Source organism: Oncorhynchus mykiss, chromosome Y (genome assembly GCF_013265735.2).
Source record: "Oncorhynchus mykiss isolate Arlee chromosome Y, USDA_OmykA_1.1, whole genome shotgun sequence".
NCBI classification, from domain to species: domain Eukaryota; kingdom Metazoa; phylum Chordata; class Actinopteri; order Salmoniformes; family Salmonidae; genus Oncorhynchus; species Oncorhynchus mykiss.
Window position 1 is genome coordinate 20959843 of NC_048593.1, and position 20943 is coordinate 20980785.

Here is a 20943-nt window from a genome sequence, read left to right on the forward strand (position 1 = left end):
CAGAGTAGAGGACCTTGTGCATTTCAGGTAAAATAACAACCCAATGTTTATATCCCAGGACAAATTAGCAACAGCAAGCTAGGTACCTAAATTGCCATAAATGTTTAACGCTTTTCGACTTGTCTCCAAATGAATATAGTTGGTTCAGAGTTCGTTTTGTTATTTCAACCTTCATATCCTGATTACGTCTGGTGTGGGTGGACAAAAAATCAACATGAGCGCAATGGCGGAGGCGCGAGCGGTCTGGTCAGCACGTTACGCAACGATGCTGTAACGTTTGTTAGAGGATATATGCATCTTTCAAATGATTTGCCACAGATATAATGCGCTCAGCACCTCATCGTTGTTTACAGTTGGGAAAGTGGCAGTCAGACAGGGATGCGACAGCAGCGAAGTCCTGTATACTTTGAGAAGTTAAATGAGAAAGTGGTCAAATAAATGCGAGGTGGAATTGAACTACAGTGGCAGGATAGTTGCAACGCTTAACCATCTGAAAAGGGAGACATCGAAAGACCCAAGCCGTTGCTGGCTGCAGTGCGATAACGGACGGAGTGAGAAAATCACAGCGCTGATGACAGAAATGATTGCAGTTGATATGCAGCCACTGTCAATGGTAAAGGACGTAGGCTTCAATGCACTGATGGCATATCTAGAACCAGACTACAAGATGACAAAAAAACTTGATGGCCCGGATGGAGATATTGTACAATGATTGCTCTGCAAGTACAAAGGGCGAGCTTTCAAAAACCATACGTGGCGTTAACATATTGTTAGCGGTCTATGAACACGCTGTCATGCATCACTGCAGCGAGCCATCACATTGATGAGAACTGGGACATGTACTGCCAACTGAGAACATGGAGGAGAGGGTCACATTTAAACCATTTAAAAATGGCAGTTTAAACTTTCAAATGTTTACATATGTCACATCCCTAATGTATATGAAGAGATCCTATCACACACTCACTGTCAGGCAACATGTTATGAAGTGATCCTATCATGTGGAAGTGTTACCTCGGCATACTCCATCAGATCCTTCCTCCCAACGAAGCGATTGTAGAACTCAGGGATCCTCCATGGAGCAATAATCTGAGCGGGAGAGAGAGGAGCGAGGGTTACGCATGTCATTTGTATGGTGCATTATCTGAAGTAAATGTTGGATGATGGGACAGTCATGTTGTGTAGTTACAGGTGTTCATGCAGAGGAGCTGGGGAAGACCGAACTCACCTGAACCTCCGGGTAGAGGGCATAGCAGGTGAGCTCGAATCGGATCTGATCGTTGCCCTGAAAGTCACAGTTAACCATTCAGACACAAAACACTAGTAACATGTCCAGAAAAAAATCTAAAAACTACTAGCAAAGACAGAGAGATAATCAAGCAGGTGATTTCTCACTCATTTAAGACAAGTTAAGGTTCAAATCACTTCCAATGGTAGTTGAAAAAGCATGTAAACTGACAAGCTTCCAGTGAGTGACTTCTTGCAGTTACTGTTGGTTGAAGGCTCAATTCAGTGGCATTTGTCTCCATCTACAGTTGGAGCAGGGACACTACATCTCCACCCAGTATCGTTACACTTGTGGCCGACTAATGAATGCCATTGTGCTAGCTGAGGGCTATTTGAATGTGACCATCCCACTCACTCCAAAAGCTAATTGGGAAAACATTCAGATTTCAACAAAACAGACAAACATCTCAAATGAACCTTGACAGATGTTAACAATTTGCTAATGGCTCCACCTAGCATTCCGGGTTCTTCTCGGCTCTCCCCTTGCAGATTTACCCCTCACCTTTCCCGTGGCACCGTGGGAGACGTACTGGGCGCCCTCCTGGCGTGCGATCTGGATCTGGCGGCGGGCAATGCAGGGCCGGGCCACTGAAGTGCCCAGCAGGTAGCGGTCCTCGTAGATGGCGCTGGCCTGGACCGACGGCCAGATGAACTCTTCCACAAACTCTGCCCTCAGGTCCTCGATGAACACCTATACATTGAGGGAGGTTACACTTGAACCATTCGGCGTAAAGCTTACGTCAACAATATTTCACTAAATGCTCCTTTGACAATCTTAATACACAAGCGCAGTCAGTTGAGTTCACCTGCAATGGCTTTGCGTTGACAAACTTTTGCTTACAAATCTTAACTCGCAAGGCAGAAAGAGCGCAGACCTCTGCCAGTGTTAGCTGCTAAGAAGACGACAACCCAGACCTCATATATCTTTGATAACAATCAAAATACGATTTGCCTGCTAAATAATTTCCCGTTACTCTGTGACCCAGATGTCAGGACACATAATTCTAGACGTCAAGAACTGACAATCCAACCTTGAACTGGCTCATCACCATGTACCCAAAGTAGCAAATGTATCACTGTTCTCATTGTTCAATTAAAAGTTGTATCAGTTTCATATCAACCAACGTCTAATTGTATTTTTATTTAGCATACATACAGTACCGTGACATTATTTGCCCCCTTTTTAATTTTCTATACTTTCGCATATTTTTTTATACTGAATGTTAACAGATCTTCAACCAACACCTAATATTAGATCAACGAGTGAACAAATAACACAACAATGACACACTTATTTCATAAACAAAGTTCGGCAACACCCAATGTCCCTGTGTGAAAAAGTAATTTTGACCATAACACTCAATAACTGGTTCTGCCACCTTTAGCCCCAACCTAACGCTTCCACGTCCCTGCGGAGGAATTTTGGCTCACTTCCATGCAGAACTGTTGTAACTCAACGACATTTGTGGTTTTTCAAGTCCTGCCACAACACATCAATTGGGATTATGACTTGCCTTTGACTAGGCCATTCCAAAACTTAAAATGTGTTGCTTTTTTGCCATTTTCATTTAGACTTGAGTGTTTTGGATCAATGTCTTGCAGCATGACCCAGCTGCGCTTCAGCTTCATCTTACAGATGGATGGCCTGACATTCTCCTGTAGAATTCTCTGATACAGAGCAGAATTCATGGCTCCTTCTATTAAGGCAAGTCGTCCAGGTCCTGAGGCAGCCCCATCACACTACCATCATTATAATTGACTGTTGGTATGAGGTTCTTACTATGGACTGCAGTGTTTGGTTAGAGCCAGACATAATGGGACCCGTCGTCAAAAAAGTTATACTTTTGAATCATCTGTCCGTAGAACAGAGTCTTGATGATCCTCCAGGTGCTATTTGGCAAACTTGAGTCAACTTTTTGGACGACACGGTTCCCATTATTCATGGCGAAAACCAAACACTGCATTCCACAGTACGAACCTCGTACCAACGGTCCAGACCTAATCCCAAATGAGATGTGGCAGGACTTGAAAAAAGCAGTTCATGGTTTAAAACTCAAATGTCGCTGAGTTAAAGCAGTTCTGCATGGAAGAGTGGGCCAAAATTCCTCCACAGTGATGTGAGAGACTGATTAACAACTACAGGAAGCATTTGGTTGCAGTCATTGCAGCTAAAAGGTGGCACAAACAGTTTGAGTGTAAGGGGGAAATTACTTTTTCACACAGGGAAATTGAGTATTGCATAACTTTATTAAATGAAATAAATAATATATTTGTTATTTGTAATTTCAGGTTCCTTTTATCTGACAACATTCAGTATCAAAAACATGCACAAAAAAAAAAGAGAATCAGAAAAGGGCAAATGCTTTGACGGCCCTGTATGTAATTCAGAATGACTAATCTTGAGACTCAGAAGAAGGATTTGCTCCTTTTAGCCATGTTTTGTTGTTGTTGCCACCATGCTTTTGGCCTTGGCTTTGTAGCCTCTGTTACTATTAGCCTATGCATTTCTTGTTTATCATTTCTGTGTATTTGTATTGTATCCGCAAGAGATTCTACTGCACTGTTACTTCAACCAGATCCTGGAACTCCTCTTTAACCTTCTCTACCGTGTCCTCCACACCACTATGCTACCTTGTCTTACCAATGTCATGACGCTTTGACTCAGCTTTTTACCTTCTTTGCTCCAAGACTCTCTGCTTTCTTCTTTGCAGCATCAAAGTCCTCTACTTGTCCAATATTGGCCTGCAAGAAGAGAGTTTGTTACATCTAATCAACTGGTGCCCAAAATAGTATACTACAGGAGTGTTTCAGTGAAAATGTTTAATGTTCTCCAAACTTCATTAGCGTGTTTTTTACGAGAGCACTTAGTCAGAAAATCTGAGTTTTGAATTCTGCCATACACTCTTTGAATAAGCTATTTTCTCAAAGGAGAAGAGCATGCAAACATTTAAAAACAATATGCTACTTATCCTTCTATTTATAAAATGTCTTGCACAACTAGCAAAATTTGTTTTTGATCACTTTAGACATTTTGGGATTCCACCCTGTAAAAGTACTTTGCCTGTTGACACGATTGGAGAAGTAGTTCCATTTCACAAAAGCATACTTTTTTCCACTTTCCCTCTTCTTGCTGCTTTTCCTCAATTACCTTTGACCTTTTTCAAAAGGAGGCCACGGAGGAGAGAGGATTCAGGAGTTGAGCAAATTGAATTGAAAAAAGGCCTGTGTCTTCATCCCAGGTCCTTCTCGCCAGGGACCAAAGCCATTGATTGTCACAGATTGGCTGCTGAAGTCCCGTCGCCCACCATTTTAACATTCAGGTCACATCTATGACATGATAACACTGACATACTTCCACACAGTCTAGCAGTGCACTGCTGCTCCATGAATCTCATGGAGGGATTCTGCTGAGATGGATAATCAACAATGTCTTTTTCCTTTTGACCGGTAACTCAAACTAAGACTTAACAAAACCCAGCTCAGACAGGAAAATCAGGTGCGGAGAGAGCCGGCAACCTCAGGATTTCTGGCATTAACTTACAGTGCCTTCAGAAAGTATTCAGACCTCTTGACTTTTTCCACATTTTGTTACGTAACAGCCTTAATCTAAAACGGATTATATATATTTTTTAAATCCTCTGCAATCTATACACAACACCCCATAATGACAAAGCAAAAACAGAAATACCTTATTTTACTAGGGATGCATGATGTATATCGGTGACCATATCGGAATAGGACCATATTAGCTAAAATGCCAACAACGGCCCGATGTCTAGTTTAACGTCGATGTGCAAATCCGATGTCAAAGCTGACGTGTATACCTATATAAAATGTAGGTAAATGACGTAATGACGCCGCGTAAAATGTTACGCAACACAGCCTTCCTAACCTCGCCCACAATGTCTGCTGTGTGGATCGAGCAGTCATTTGAAAGAGTAAGAACATTTCAGCGAGACAACTCAAAGGCGAAATCCATTAACGCCAAGATAATGGAATTCATTGCCCTTGACAATCAACCATTCACCGTCGTGGGCGATGTTGGCTTTCACCGACTGGTCGAGCACCGGTACACGTGACCCTACCGGAGTTACACAGTAATAGCGTCAAACGCCGTTTGGGTCTTTGCGTGTCAAAAAAGATACATGTCAAATAAAACTATTTGACATGTTAAAAAAGCTTTTAAATTTGACACGTCAAATAAAACAGTTCTATTATAGAATGTTGTGTGTTCTGAATTTGCACATGCAAGCCAAGCGCCACCACTACTATCAGTAGCACTGTCAAAGCAGACAAATAATGTCTGCAAACAAGTAAACACCGGCCAAGAACGATGTGTTTATAACACCGCGTTGGTAATAAAGCATAATTTGTTTGACTGCAACTTCTGGGGTAGCTAGCTTTAGCTTAGTACCCAGCTAGCACTAATACAACCAGCCTGAACACAATGACCAGTAGTGCAGTAGTGCATTCACTTTCATTATTCTTAGCAATGATTTAGGAATCCTTGTAAGTATTAGCTAGGTAGCCACTTGTTGTTCGCCTATTGGAATTGAACTTCAGTTCATGAAAAATAAATAGCTAGCCAGCTACTTAACCCTGTTGCCCAAAGCTAACATTATAAGCAGCCAGCTAGCTTCATCTGGCTAGTGAGGCTCGACCAGAACATGTTGTGAAGCTAGCCACAATAAGGATTAGGCACGGTGGAATTTGCGGTTTCTTTTCAAAATAAAAGAAACTCGTTGAAAGTGATGCAGAAGGTTACAATTGATGGAATCATGGATGCGCGCTGTGTTAAGAAGCAGTGCGTCTGGTTGGGTTGTGTATCGGAGGACGCATGACTTTCAACCTTCGTCTCTCCCGAGCCCGTACGGGAGTTGTAGCGATGAGACAAGATAGTAGCTACTACAACAATTGGATACCACGAAATTGGGGAGAAAAAAGGGGTAAAAAATTAATAAAAATAAATAAACATCTCTGGAGAGACCTGAAAATAGCTGTGCAGCAACGCTTCCCATCCAACCTGACAGAGCTTGAGAGGATCTGCTGAGAAGAATGGGAGAAACTCCCCAAATACAGGTGTTCCAATCTTGTAGGGTCATACCCAAAAAGACTCGAGGCTGTAATCGCTGCCAAAGCTGCTTTAACAAAGTACTGAGTAAAGGGTCTGAATACTTACGTAAATGTGATAAAGGTATTATAAATGTACAACATTTTCTAAAGACCTGTTTTTGCTTTGTCATTATGGGGTAATGTGTGTAGATTGATGAGTGAAAAATAACTTTTATCCATGTTAGAATAAGGTTGAAACAAAACATGTAAAATGGTCAAGGGGTCTGAATACCTTCCGAATGCACTGTAGATACCACTGACTGCCGTTGTGCCTCTGAGCAAGGCACTTCACCCCCTACAACTGCTCAAATGGTGCTGCACTGCAGCTGACCCATAGCTTTCAGGCCCTTAGTGTGTGTCGGGTTGTGAGCATAAAGCCATCTGTTCTTTGCAAGTTCATGGACAATAAAGTACATCTCAATGGCAAGCCATTGTTCCACATAACTGAGGTAGCTGTGCCTGTCTTTGTCTGCCTCTGTGGAATTCTGAATGGTGGCTTGGCAGAGGTTTTTCTATAACAACCTAACATGAGCAGACAGGGATTTCAACAAGAAAAACAGGTTGCCGATTGGGACAGTGCCTTCCTGCCCACCCAAAACCAACAGGTGGTGCCATAGCCCTTCAGCATACCCACCCTTTTCTCTAGCCAGACAATGAAGAAACAGTTACACAATAAATAAATCTGCATTGTGTGCAATTCTGAACTGGCCTATGGGCAAAAAGTTAATCTAGACTGCTATTCACCAGCATTATGCAGCCAGATAGCACTTTTGTGGGGGGGTTAACTCACTGCTATGGTGAATGAATCCCTTCTTTACAAATATCTAATACGGCATGAAATGAACGTTCACTGGCGTTTCTGCTGCACAAGTGAAATATTTAGGCTCTAATAGGTTGACCTACAATAAAGGAGAGCACCAACTGGATGGCTGTGTGCTGTCCGACCCCAAGTTATATTGGCCCCACATACAGCTACTTGTGTGTGTTCCTTACCAAGTATGTGATGACATCATAGCCTTCTTCCTTCAACCACACCAAGATACAGGAGGTGTCCAGTCCTCCGCTGTAGGCCAGAACCACTGTGCCTTTCGACATGATGATGCAGGTCAAAGGGGGCTGTTGTGTCTGGGGGCAAAAAATACAAGGGAAATACAGACTTTTTCCATATAGAAAATTAATTAGAGTAATACAATTACGGAAATCTCCAATCATCTTCTATCCTGAACACATTGGCGTATTCATAAGGCTGTGACTGGATGCAGGGTGGAAAATGGATGATGACATCCATCCATTTTCCTGAAGTAATATCTTTATAGAAACTAGTAGCAATCTCCAATCGCATTACAAAGACTATGGTTACAAACACCAATAAACATTTAATGGAGTGCAGGTTCCAAAGGTTTGCGCTCAATAAATGCACGCATGTTATACTATTAAGTATTCTACTGTTATTCAACACCTGTTGTTAAGAAGCATGTGGCAAATAACATTTGCCTATTAGCTACCTAGTTGGCTGGCTAGCTAACACGCTTCACTGAAATACCAACTGTTGCATTCGAATCAGTAGTTAGTTAGCTACCATGGACTCAATAATCAGCAGCAATCACGCACGATGTGGACGTTATCCCGTTTGATGTTTTGATAGCAAGCCAAGTGTAAAGTTAAATATTTAAAATATAGGTGACGCCATTTTACAATGATATATGTATTTACCGTTCTAAAAGCTTGACTGGGCGAAATGAAGTCTTCTCTCCAGTCCAGTCACCACGATGAACGGAACGCTTGTGCAAATGTATTGGGCAGTGGGCAAGGTTTTGTATACAGCTGCAGCCTTTCACTAATAGTATCGCCATCTACTGGCCGTGGTTTGTCTCTACCACATACTGTTAATGTGAACTCCTTTCTTTCCTCAATCCCTTTCCTTTCCTTCTTTCCGCTCTACTGGCGGTTGTTAACCCCTACCACATACAAGTGAACAACCTCATTTTATTTCCTAGATTCCTTTCTGCATTTCTTTGCTCCCTTTCCTAGCTCCTTTTATTTTCTTCCTTTCCTGTCTACTGGTTGTGGTTAATTCCTACCACATACATGTGAACTCCTTTTCTTTCCTAGATTCCTTTCCTCACTCCCTTTCATTTAATATCCAAGCTCCCTTTCTTATCCTCCTTTACTAGCTTAATTTCATAATTTCCTTTCATTCCCTACCTCCCTTCCTCATGTCCTTCCTAGCTTATTTCTTTAGAGGAAAAAAAAAAAAAAATTAAGGAAGCAAGGAAAGGAAACTAGGATAGGTGGAAATGATCTAGGAAAGGAGATAAGGAAAGTGAGATAGGGATGGAGGAGAGGAAAGGGTGGTAGGGAAGGAAAGGAAGCTAGGAAAGGAAAAGTTCACATGTATGTGGTAGGGATTAACCACAGCCAGTAGAGGAAAGGAAGTTAGGAAAAGAGGAAAGGAAGCAAGGAAAGGATGAAAGGAATATAGGAAAGTAGGAGTTCACATGTATGTGGTAAGGATTAACCACAGCCAGATGATGGCAATAGTATTGGTTTTAGGTTTTAGTGACAGGTTAGTTTTACTCACAGGCTGCAGCAGGGCCACAGTAATTGCAAAATTCGGGAACACCAACAGCCAATCAAAACTCGACTACCTTTGGAGGGGGTGTATGGAATGGGTGTGATGAGTCAGAAAATCTGCTGTCTCAGCCACTGCCTGTCACAAAGGGAGTACCCCAAGGCTCAAACCTAGGCCCCACGCTCTTCTCAATTTACATCAACAACATATCTCAGGCAGTAGGAAGCTCTCATCCATTTATATGCAGGTGATACAGTTTTATACTCAGCTGGCCCCTCCCCAGATTTTGTGTTAAATGCTCACAACAAGGCTTTCTTTGTGTCCAACAAGCTTTCTCTACCCTTAACCTTGTTCTGAACAACTCCAAAACAAAGGTCTGTGGTTTGGTAAGAAGAACACCCCTCTCCCCACAGGTGTGATTACTACCTCTGAGGGTTTAGAGCTTGAGGTAGTCACCTCATACAAGTACTTGGGAGTATGGCTAGACGGTACACTGTCTTTCTCTCAGCACATATCAAAGCTGCAGGCTAAAGTCAAATCTAGACTTGGTTTCCTCTATCGTAATCGCTCCTCTTTCACCCCAGCTGCCAAACTAACCCTGATTCAGATGACCATACTATGCATGCTAGATTACGGAGACGTAATTTATACATTGGTGGGTAAGGGTGCTCTAGAGCCATCAGATTTGCCACCAATGCTCCTTATAGGACACATCACTGCCCTCTATACTCCTCTGTAAACTGGTCATCTTTGTATACCTGTCGCAAGACCCACTGGTTGATGCTTATTTATAAAACCCTCTTAGGCCTCACTTCCCCCCTATCTGAGATATCTACTGCAGCCCTCATCCTCCACATACAACACCGCTCTGACAGTCACATTATATTAAAGGTCCCCAAAGCACACACATCCCTGGGTTGCTCGTCTTTTCAGTTCGCTGCAGCTAGCGACTGGAACAAGCTGCAACAATCACTCAAACTGGACATCTCTTCATTCAAAGACTCATTCATTGACACTCTTACTGACAGCTGTGGCTGCTTTGTTGTCTCTACCTTCTAGCATTTGTGCTGTTGTCTGTGCCCAATGATTTGATCCATGTTTTGTGTCGCTACCATGTTGTTATCATGCAGTGTTGTCATGTGTTGCTGCCTTGCTATGTTATTTTCTTAGGTCTCTCTTTATGTAGTGTTGTCTCTCTTGTCGTGATGTGTGTTTTGTCCTATATTTATATATATTTTTAATCCCAGCCCCCGCAGGAGGCCTTTGCCTTTTTGGTAGGCCATCCCTGTAAATAAGAATTTGTTCTTTACAGACTTACCTAGTTAAATAAAGGTTAAATAAAGATAAGAGTCAGAAGGGGAAGACCGGCCCCTGGTTGTGAGTTTAGCCAAAGCTTAATACAGCAAGAATGATTAAAAAAAAGCTCAATATAAAAATACCCATTTTGAGATCAAGCAGATGCTTTTTTGTAATTTTCCATGAACTCAGAAAAACAATTAAAAATACTATATAAACTTCTGAAAATCAATAAACTCAAGATGTTTATTTCCTTATACAGTATAAAGCAAAAACACTGAACAAAGGAAAAAGTCAGGGTGATTGTTGACTCTTCAGTTCTGCTTGCTTCTTTAGATTGAGGAATATGGCGTTTCACAAATGTCAAACTCCCACTACTGCCCTGTTAAAATACAGTTACTAGTTAGGCATTTGCCCTAGATGTAAAGAACAAAGAGCCCCAAAAAAGAGTTCTGGTGCTAACAATTGTTTCAATATTCAATCAAGCACAACTTCAATCCATCATTTTGAATAGTAGTATACAATGCACACATCCCCCACAACTCATCTCCATATGCAATCCATGAGTCACAGCCATGGGACTGGATGTGTGTAACGATGAGACCTGGGACTTCTGAAAAGCAGGGAAGATGGCAACCTACAGAGTGAGGGAGAATCGTATTGTATTCAGTGCCAGAGGTCTCAGTATTGATATGAGCAAGTCACAGATGGTCCAACAAGCAGGCGCCTTCCTTGGCCAGCAAACTGATACACGTACTCACCACTGTTTTTCAGCTATTCACAAAAAACTGTTTCTTTCTGAAAGGTTATGATAACATCCATAAATACATTGTGATATTCATACCTCTCCAACACAGAACCAATATTTTTTTTTCATCCACCCATCACTCATGAATTAGTTACTTTGCACTTGACAGTTTATTCAAAATCTGACTTTTTCCTTGCCACCAAAATAAAGGGGACATAAATAGGTGTATAAAATAATCCAGTACCGACCATATTGACCTCATAAAAACAAACAGCAGCTGGAAAACAAAATGTGAAAAAAAAAGGAGGAGACAGAACGGTGGAGGGAGAGGTTGCTGTGGATGGTCAGAAAAATGACGAGTACCCTGGGGGTCCTTGTGTGTCCTGGGGTCAGTGGTGTTTGTGCATCTCCCTCTCCCTACCACTCCTTCTTCTTCTCGTCCATGGACACCCCGCCGGGCCCCAGTGCTACGACCAACAGCAGCCCTCCGATGACGGACGTGGTCTGGAAGAAATCGTACTTGAGGAAGTCATGCATAGGCTTGTAGGCGGGCACCGTCCAAAAGGCGTTGAAGTAGACGTTGATGGCCAGCAGCCATATTACCAGGGTCAGGGCGGCCAGCTTGGTCTTGAAGCCAATGGCCACCAGGATGATGAGAGCCGTGCCCACCATGTTCTGGAGGATCTGGGGGAGTGGAGAGGGACACATGGGTCAGGAGTCAGACTGAACCACCAATAATACAGTACAACCATTGCAACAGATCCTGTCTAATGGAATGCAGCACTTAGGCCATCAAATTTCTAAATACCATACAATACAAAAATGATTGCTTATAATCTTAACAAAAACTATCAACACCCCACATGCATCAAAGCCAGGACCGAGAGACTGAAAAACAGCTTCTCAGACTGTTAAATAGCCATCACTAGCCAGCTACCACCCGGTTACTCAACCCTGCACCTTTGAAGCTGCTGCCATATATACATAGACATGGAATCACTGGTAACTTTAATAATATTTACATACTGTACGGCTTTACTCATCTCATATACTGTATTCTATTCTACTGTGTTTTAGTCAATGCCACTCCGACATTGCTCGTCCTAATATATATTTCTTAATTTATATATTTCTTAATTCCATTATTTTTCTTTAGATGTGTATATTGTTGTGAACTGTTAGATACTACTGCACTGTCGGAGCTAGGAACCCAAGCATTTCGCTACACCGGCAATAACATCTGCTAAATATGTGTATGTGACCAATAGAATTTGATTTGACACAAACTCAGCTTGATCTCCACATATGTCCATGAGAAAATGCATTACACAGCTTATTCTCCTCCGGCTTTAGTCCCTGCTGAGTGGTACCATAGAGGCAGGGTGGTGGCCTACTCACCGAGAAGAAGCTGGGGTCAAAGTGCAGCAGGGTCATGAACATGAGCACCAACAGGACTCTCCCTCCCAGCTGCATGTACTGCTTCGGTGAGCTCTCCCCCATGGAGGGGACGCCAGCGAACATGCTCTTCCCTTCTGAACGCGACTCCGCTAGTAACAGCAGGAGTCCACCGCCAAGAGCAAGGTTCCTGATAGAGGAATGGGGGGGAGGGAGACATTGTGTAGGAGAGGGGAAATAAGACCAATACTTAGTTCAACGCAGTGCTGCAGTACTCGAGTCTGACTCGAGTCCAGATTTTCATGACTTGTGACTCGCCTTCTTGTGACTTGTATTTGCACTTGGACTGGATAGGCTACTATGATAAGCAGAATATTAGCAGCACTGGATGTGCTCAGCAGCGAGGGTTCTGTTCTCTTGCAGTGGGAAGGACTCGCCACACCGGCACACGCAGCCTACATCAGCTGGTGAGCTGCGGGAGCGCAAGCGATGATTGTGGGAAGGCAGACTCCGCTCCGATCATTGGCTACACATCATGCAAGTGACTCTCTTGCTTCCCCGTAACCACCAGTCACCAGTCTACTATTTAGCTTTGCCTGGTTAAGAAACACAAACTGCTTTACAAAATTGAAAACACTAGTATTGAGTTGAATAGTAAAACTGTTTGTCTCTCTCTGGCCTTGATAGTAAAACTTTTTTTCTCTCTCTGGCCTTGATAATAGAAAAGTAGCCCATCTTTGAACGTGTTGCCTCGTCATACCCTTCCACTGTCCTCGACTGACTCGTGCATAGGGGACTTGTGACTCAACCTCAAGGTTTAGTGACTCAACTACAACACTGGTTCAATGTATGGGGGGTATAAAATTAGTGGGACAGACAGACAGTGGTTTAAAGACACTTAAACAACTAATATAATTGGTCATGTACAAGAGACTAAAGTCAATTGCATATTTTCAATTTAATATGTAAAAATATTATTCAGCAACTTATTGGAAGAGACCTACCTCATCAGAAATTTTATATCCCATAAAATACTGTATGCAACCGTCTGGAAAAAACAAGTAAAAGAAATTCATCATGAAATATTACATAGCCCGAAATTCATGAACATAGCCAGTGTCCGGGTTGTCAGCCATTTGAAATGTCAGCCCAAAATCACAGAAAGGTGCATGAAATGCAATGCCAATAGATGTGATATTTCCTCACCTGTAGAGCTATGACTCCAAATAATCCAAAGCAGGCATACTGTACAAAATTTCTACTGAGGATAAGGACACAGCCACCTGTTGCAGTGGGGGAAAAAAAAGAGAGACAGAAGGTTAGGATTGTAGAAACTCGTTCAATTGAACCACACAACTGTACCCCATCTTCCCCAAAAAGGGTGTCATTCCCACTTAATACAACTCCTGTATCTTTCCCCAGCTTTCAAAGACAGCATGGGGTCATCATTCTACAGTCTTAGGCCCACACCACACTAACCACTCAAATGAGTCGATAGTTAATGAATGATCACATCATGGGGCTTGGGAACGAACCTAGATTGACTTTCTTCTGAACAGGTTTTTTTCAATCCATACATTGGACCCTATCTGGACCCATGCAGATTGCTGTTTGTTTACATTGATGACACTAACAGGCTAATGATCCCAGCCTTGCTCACCAAGCTGTCCTGTGAGGTTGAGCAGCACAAAGCAGGTGGCCAGGAAGTAGCCACAGCCCCACGTCGCCTCGATGTAGTCCTTTTGCTCGTTCCACTGGAACCACATACGGATGCCGTCCTCCAGGAAGGTGCTGATTAGACACAGCCGAGCCAGGTGAGGCAGGTACTGCTTCGTCATCCGCAAGAACTGGGAGAGAGAGGGGAAAGGGACATTTAGGCCAACATCTGACATACAGTACAATGACATTTCAGCAGACACTAGCATTGACAGTGAAAGAGTGAATGAGGACCTTTAAATAAATCTACTGAAAATCTACAGGAGATTACATGAAAGGTCCTTCCAGAAGAAATTTGGGAGAAGGGACACAGAGTAGGCCAACTGGTAGCATTTCAGCAGGGAAAAGGTAATAAAAAAGGTAATATATTTTTTTAAAACTTTTTTAACTTTTCTCCCCAATTTCGATCTTGTCTCATCGCTGCAACTCCCCAACGGACTCAGGAGGTGAAGGTCGAGCCATGCGTCCTATGAAACATGACCCGTCAAACCGTGCTTCTTAACACCAGCCCGCTTAACCCGGAAGCCAGACGCACAATGTGTCGGAGGAAACACTGTTCACCTGACGACCGAGGTCAGCCTGCAGGTGCCTGGCCCGCCACAAGGAGTCGCTAGAGCGCAATGAGCCAAGTAAAGACCCCCCGGCCAAACCCTCCCCTAACGCGGAGCCAATTGTGCGCTGGCCTATGGGACTCCCAATCACAGCCGGTTGTGATAAAGCCCGGGATTGAACCCGGGTCTGTAGTGACACCTCTAGTACTGCGATGCAGTGCCTTAGACCGCTGCGCCACTCGGGAGGCCCTAGAAGATGGTATATTTAATGACAAGTTGGACCAATACAGGCATTCAGAAAAGCACCCTGCTTTGTGTCAGTCTCAAAGTACTACATACTAGGTTAGAAAGATCTGCAAATACCGCAAGGCTCTCCAGAGGGTGGTGCAGTCTGCACAACGCATCACCGGGGGCAAACTACCTGCCCTCCAGGACACCTACAGCACCCGAGGCCAAAAAGATCAAGGACAACCACCCGAGCCACTGCCTGTTCACCCCGCTACAATCCAGAAGGCGAGGTCAGTACAGGTACATCAAAGCTGTGACCGAGAGACTGAAAAACAGCTTCTATCTCAAGGCTATCAGACATCAGAAGCAAAGAGAGGCAGCTGCCTACATAGACTTGAAATCATGGGCCACTTTAATAAATGATTCAATAGCCACTTTAATAATGTTTACATATCTTGCATTACTCATCTCATATTTTATTTCATACCGTGTGTGTGAAATCAATCCCTGCTCACTTAGTTAAACTTGAACAAAAACCAACTGCCCTACATTCAATAAACCTCCATATGTTGGCTTCCCTCCAATACTTTGGAACTGATCATTGTCTACCTACTAAAGTACACCAGAAGAACAGTAACCATCTCACAACACCTCCCACCATACAGTACACATCAGCACAGCCTGTTTTGAGGTGGCCTATCACAGTTCAACAACTCCCACATGTCATTCATAGAGCACACGAATGGGAGGGCCTAGCAGCCAATCAGAGAGGACCGAAAAGGTGCTGCTAAAGCCTCAGTCGAGTAGCCTACATTAGATCAGAACGGTTTGCTTACAGCTTATTAGTGAAGAATTTTCAGCACTGTCTTGTTAAAATGTGCCTTTAAAATGTAGGACAGGCCTGTCTTAAGACATGTTTCATGGCACAGCAATTTAAGAGGTGAAATTTCCAAACTATGCTATTTTACAGCAATGCTAAAATGTCAACGGGGTGAACTAAATATTTGGTATCAGCTGGGGATTATTGAAAACAGTGTTCAATAAAGTAGCAGGCCTATGTTACACCTTTACTTAATGTCTGTCCGGAGAGTATGTAAACTGGGCAAACAGAAAAGTTCACATGGATAGTGGAAGGCTATAGGAGAGGAAATAGCCCAGGTCTCTCCTATCGACTGAAATACGGCACGATTGGACTTCCAGTCCAATCTTCAACCTGGGTAACAGCTCTGTAACCTGAACTATGGCTCTTGACACAGTCCCCTTATAGATCCGAATTCCAAGGGGATTGCAATTTCATCCACAGGGCAAAAAGCTAGACTTACCAAAGGGGCATACAATAATTTAACATTTTCTGCCTCTGTCTTGTACATTACACAACACTCTTCTATTGTGTTCTTACACACACTTCATAAGAGTTGAGTGTGGTGTCTCTGTGGGGAGTGAATTTGCATAGACAGTCAACTTTAGTGTGTTACTGTGTGGCTAGCTGAGAGTTCTTAACTCCACCACAAGTCCATTGAGAATGAGATGTGAAATAGTACGGTAGCAGACGGTACCGTTAGCTAGCTACATATCGTGGAGTTGAGAATTCTAAGCGACTGTGTGGCCAGAGTTGCATCATTAACTAGTTAACCGGGAATTATGAATCATTACTTCCAAGTTCACTGGCTAGGTAGCTTGCATGTGAGCTACCTAAATACAAGTAGCTAGGGAAAGCACGGTAATAATATTTGCAGTTGTATTCTGCTGCAGTAATTAGCTACCTACATCATGCTACCTAACGCGTAGGATAATTGGCAAGCTATGTCTTCCTAAAGTTATCTAGCAAATAATACGTGTAGCTAGCTAATTGCGCAAGTAATATTAGCTAGCTAGCAAGATATAAATGAATAACCCACTCGGGCAGCTGTGGCTACCTAGCTAGAACCCGTTGTTCCTCTGAATCGGTCTGAAAAGTTAGCAAGCTAGCTGACAACTAACTTTAGCCTGTGAAATAACGAAGTTAGCTACCTGGTCCGCCACATCTTCGGCTCGACTCATAAGCTCCTCCTGCCCCATGTCTAAAGAAACTGAGGCTTAGTGCTTTTAGTCAATAAACTATTAATTAGCTAATACAGAAATCTTCTGCCTCCGATATTTACTTCAGCAAGTCTTGCCGGTCTCAATGAAGAGAAGGCCGCCTCTGCCCCACAATGCTTCACGTTGCTACGATAGCCCCCGGAGCTGCTCTACCGACTGCTGTGTGCCACGTACACTGATCCAGGGGGTTTGTCGTCATGCCATGTTTGCGTCATGTAAAAACAAGTTGGCATAATTAGCTGAGACCATTCCTAACTAGACAAGATGGCCTACTGTAGTGTATCATGCAGCATCTTCAATGTGACTCAATACTGGCATGTTACGGACTGATTTTTATTTTCATACTCTATGAGGATAAGATCACATTTTACTATTCTATCATTAGCTACTAAATATGGACTATTTTGAATACTGGGGTACTTTTATTATACTGTTTAATGACAGAATTTCTGGAGAAGAGTGAGGTAGTAAGTGGACAGAAAATAATGCATGATATCTTAAATCCCATATTGAAAAATGAACATACTTTTCAACATAATCTCAGAAATTTTTTTTTTTTAAATGTACCAAACAGGCAGTCAATGCAGTAGAGACAGACACTACACTACCTTTGTTCAACAGTTGCAAAATTCCTTGATAAAGTAAACACTCTATCAAAGTTCATTGAACTGTTCATGACTCCCGAGTGGCACAGCGGTTTAAGCCACTGTATCTCAGTGCAAGAGGCGTCACTGCAGTCCCTGGTTTGATTCCAGGTTGCATCACATCTGGTTTAGATTGGGAGTCCCATAGGGCGGCGCAGAATTGTCCCAGTGTAATCTGGAGTAGGCCGTCATTGTAAATAAGTATTTGTTCTTAACTGATTTGCCTGGTTATATAAAAAACTGGAGTCCAATAAGACTATAGAGAATATCTACAAGTGAATAATTTAGTAAAAGTAAATACTTTTTACACCTGCAACAAGTAGCCATTACGACGGTTCCTGTTTGCACACCATTCCAGTCGAGCTAGGGCCTGAAGCTGAGCTGACCCCATAGGTGTGACTGACCACAAATGGAAGGTGTCTTTCAGAGAGTCTGTGTAGTTGGTCTTGGCAATCCAGACCTGTCTTCGGATGGCTACAGAAGAAGCCATGACCCTTCCAGACAGTTCAGCCTAGGTGGGAGGACAGCTGAAGCGTGAACTGGCCAATGATCTTCAGCTCACTGAGGATAGCCACAAAACTCTGTGCTGAACGATCCTCAGTGTTCTCCAGCAGCAGCCTCCTCTGGTAGTCGGATAGGTAGCGCAGGTAGTTGGCCGTCTTGGCAAGCATGCTAGCAGTCTGGTACATCTTCTCAACTAGAGTCTCAGTGAAACGCAATCGCACAGCCGGGACCAGCGCCTCCTTGTCCTCCTTTGGCTTTATTGCCTGGAAGATGGCCGACATAATGCAGTTGACCTGAGGTATCTGGTTGTAGGCTGGAGACTGGCAGTCGTGAAGCCTGTACATCTTGGAGAACAGTTCCGTGTACGGCTTCAAGCTGGCAGGGTTTGGCCAAGAGCTCTGGACCAGGTCCTCAAACTCTGGAATCATGGTAGGGTCTGGTGGGCTGGAGCTGGTTGGTGAAGTCTATGCCAAGGTACTTGGCGGCTCATGCTATGAGGCTCTGAAGCTCCTTAGCTGCCAGTAAGTCCTGTTTGGAGATAGGACCATCAGTTGACAGAGAGGCATCCTCCCCTTCCACATCACTGAGAGGACTGAGAGGACTCAAGGCAGATGAGATGGAGGGCTCCTCTTCTTGCTTCACAATGGTATGGGAGATAAGTCTCTCTGCTCGCTTTCCTGAGACAAGGGGTGGAGGCATGAAGATGTGTAGTTTGGGCTGAAGTGGGTATGACACAACAGCTTCTGCACCTTTCCTCTCCAGAGCCTCAATGCACTTCTCCAGAATTGCACACTGTAGCTGGGTGGCCTGTTGCTGGGCCTCTAGTCTCTGTTGAACCATCTCCACCAGCTCCCTGTGTCTCCTCTCTAACCGGACAGCCTGCCGCGACTCTCTCTGAGACCTCCTCCACTTTCCAGAGGGGCAAAAGTCAGTAGGAGGAGGAAGACGAGGAGGATGGAGAGCGTCTCCTCTGGAGGCTACCGTGGCTCCGTTTGGAGTGATTGGTGCAGCGCGAGCGGCATTTTGAGAAATGGTGTCGTTTGCCGAACCCTGGAAGTCAGCATGGATGGGGTGGAGTCAGCTGACTGCTGAATAGCAAGTTGTGAGAGGAAAGTGTCTTTTGGGATGCTGGAATTGGGCCCTGTCTGTAGGGAGAGGATGGTGAACAACACTGGCATGGTGGACGAATATACAGGTGTGGTAGTAGAGAGCCGAGGTGGGGGTAGAATGGGGACTGGGTCTTCCCCCAGTTTTGTTTCCTTGATGGGAGCCGAGGTGGTCTCAGACTTGAGCTTAACTTCAGACTGTGCTGCCTCGTGCCTCCTCTCATGGTGCATTATCTCCTGAACTTTGGTGAGGCGGTTGATGCAGGTGCTCCAGTCCATCTTGGCACACTGGGGGCATTTCCCATACTCCAGCACAGCCTCCTTGGCATGTTGGATGCCCAGACAGTGCAGGCACAGCTTATTGGTGTCTTTGATAGGAATCTTGTGTTTGCGACAGTCACACCACGTGAACCTTGGGGATGACGTTATCATGGCTATGTTCAATGTTCTCAGTTTAGGAGATATTGTTGGCTCCCCTGTAACAATAAAATTGCCATATGAGCCCAACACAGGTCATCAACGTTCATCATAATTGTACATATATTTTTTAATGTTTAGCTGACTAGCTTTGTCAGTAGCTAGCTAGCTATCATAAACTACTGCTGGCTACGAGCTAGTCCATTGCCGAAAAGCAAAATAATGAAGATTTTATTAGAAAATGGCAGAATACTTAAAAAAGTTATATATATATATCTCATAAACATCATTTAAAAAGTAGACTAGGCAGTATGCGAATTCAATTTGCATTAAACTGTCTTTGTGTTGTCCTTCATCCATGTTTGTTGATGTTGCGGAGACCAACCAGGCAAGTTACCTAGAAGGTAAACAAACATGCATCGAAAACGTAGCTATGCATATTGGAGACCATACGGAAGAATGCACGCACTCCTACCCCCATTCGAATCTGATAAGGTTTGCTTTGTTGTTTATTCGAAATTATGATCTGCAAGGATACAGGAAATGTGTAGATATGTCCTGCAGAGTTGCTCCTACGTCGTACTCTGTGCGACAGAAGCTACAGAGCGAAGATCTTGTAGTAACAACCAGATCCCACGGTCTCCTGTAGAATTTGTGAAAACACTAGAATGCACATGAACCTGATGGTATAAAGATCAGCCATTTGGTCAGGGAGTTGGTCAACCTGCCAGTGCTGTGATAAGAGTGTAAAATAATGCATTTGAATGTATCTGCACTGTATGTTTGTTAGCTAGCCAGACAGTTTTAGAGGAATTATTCCATACATTAAAATTAACTGCCAATATTCTATTCAAAGTATGCAGTCAATCCACAGCGTTGAATTTGTCCAAAATAAGCTATTTTCAGATTAAAAAAGTTTATTTTCGACAAATTCAAGGGTGCACTCATTCAGTTGATTCTGTTGCGCAACCGAATGCTTTGCAACTGTTGATTACAGCCCTAATTGCAACGAATGATTACAGCCCTAATTGATTGAGGAGAAGGCATAGACGGGGCTGTCATAAATCCTCAAAGTTCCAGAATGGGTTGAAAATAGCAGCCATATTGGTCAAGGAGATATCCAAACCAGTGTAATTGGAATGAATGGCAGTAGAGGCCTAATCAACATTTGAGTAGGTAGGAGGAAGGACATTTTGGGTGGCTTAAAGTAGACATTTCTTCAGTTTTTGGAACCGCTTGCCTTTGACATGCCTTAAGAGGTGTGTTCAGCCTCCTTGTATTTGGGTGT

General features: G+C 43.4%; 3 protein-coding genes across 5 annotated transcripts in view; all 3 read right to left on the bottom strand.

The window, feature by feature from the left end:
- Positions 1-8288, bottom strand: part of ass1 (argininosuccinate synthase 1) — a 29693-nt gene extending 21405 nt beyond the window's left edge. The window contains exons 1-6 of the mRNA XM_036967464.1: positions 8113-8288; positions 7393-7524; positions 3961-4029; positions 1790-1978; positions 1229-1285; positions 1015-1089 (exon numbers count right to left, since the gene is read on the bottom strand). Coding sequence (XP_036823359.1) covers positions 1015-1089; positions 1229-1285; positions 1790-1978; positions 3961-4029; positions 7393-7494 — 492 coding nt within the window. The 5' untranslated portion in view covers positions 7495-7524; positions 8113-8288. The remainder of the gene's footprint in view (positions 1-1014; positions 1090-1228; positions 1286-1789; positions 1979-3960; positions 4030-7392; positions 7525-8112) is intronic.
- A 2201-nt stretch (positions 8289-10489) lies between these two features.
- surf4 (surfeit 4) lies at positions 10490-18190 on the bottom strand. Of its 3 annotated transcripts, none has more exons than XM_021590914.2 (6): positions 17939-18190; positions 14071-14257; positions 13617-13693; positions 13415-13458; positions 12414-12600; positions 10490-11699 (listed from the first exon to the last, which is right to left on the bottom strand). In XM_021590914.2, the coding sequence occupies exons 1-6, from the start codon at positions 18116-18118 to the stop codon at positions 11433-11435; spliced, it is 942 nt and encodes a 313-aa protein (XP_021446589.1). In that variant the 5' UTR covers positions 18119-18190; the 3' UTR covers positions 10490-11432. The 3 variants fall into 3 exon arrangements, with proteins under 3 accessions (XP_021446589.1, XP_021446590.1, XP_021446591.1); XM_021590915.2 differs by lacking the exon at positions 17939-18190 and adding an exon at positions 16916-17195; XM_021590916.2 differs by lacking the exon at positions 17939-18190 and adding an exon at positions 17047-17168.
- Positions 18191-19076: 886 nt separating this feature from the next.
- Positions 19077-20191, bottom strand: LOC118945306. The gene is made up of 2 exons (XM_036967820.1): positions 20053-20191; positions 19077-19714 (listed from the first exon to the last, which is right to left on the bottom strand). Exons 1-2 carry the CDS (start codon positions 20069-20071, stop codon positions 19110-19112), a joined length of 624 nt encoding a protein of 207 aa, XP_036823715.1. The 5' UTR covers positions 20072-20191; the 3' UTR covers positions 19077-19109.
- Positions 20192-20943: the final 752 nt, after the last annotated feature.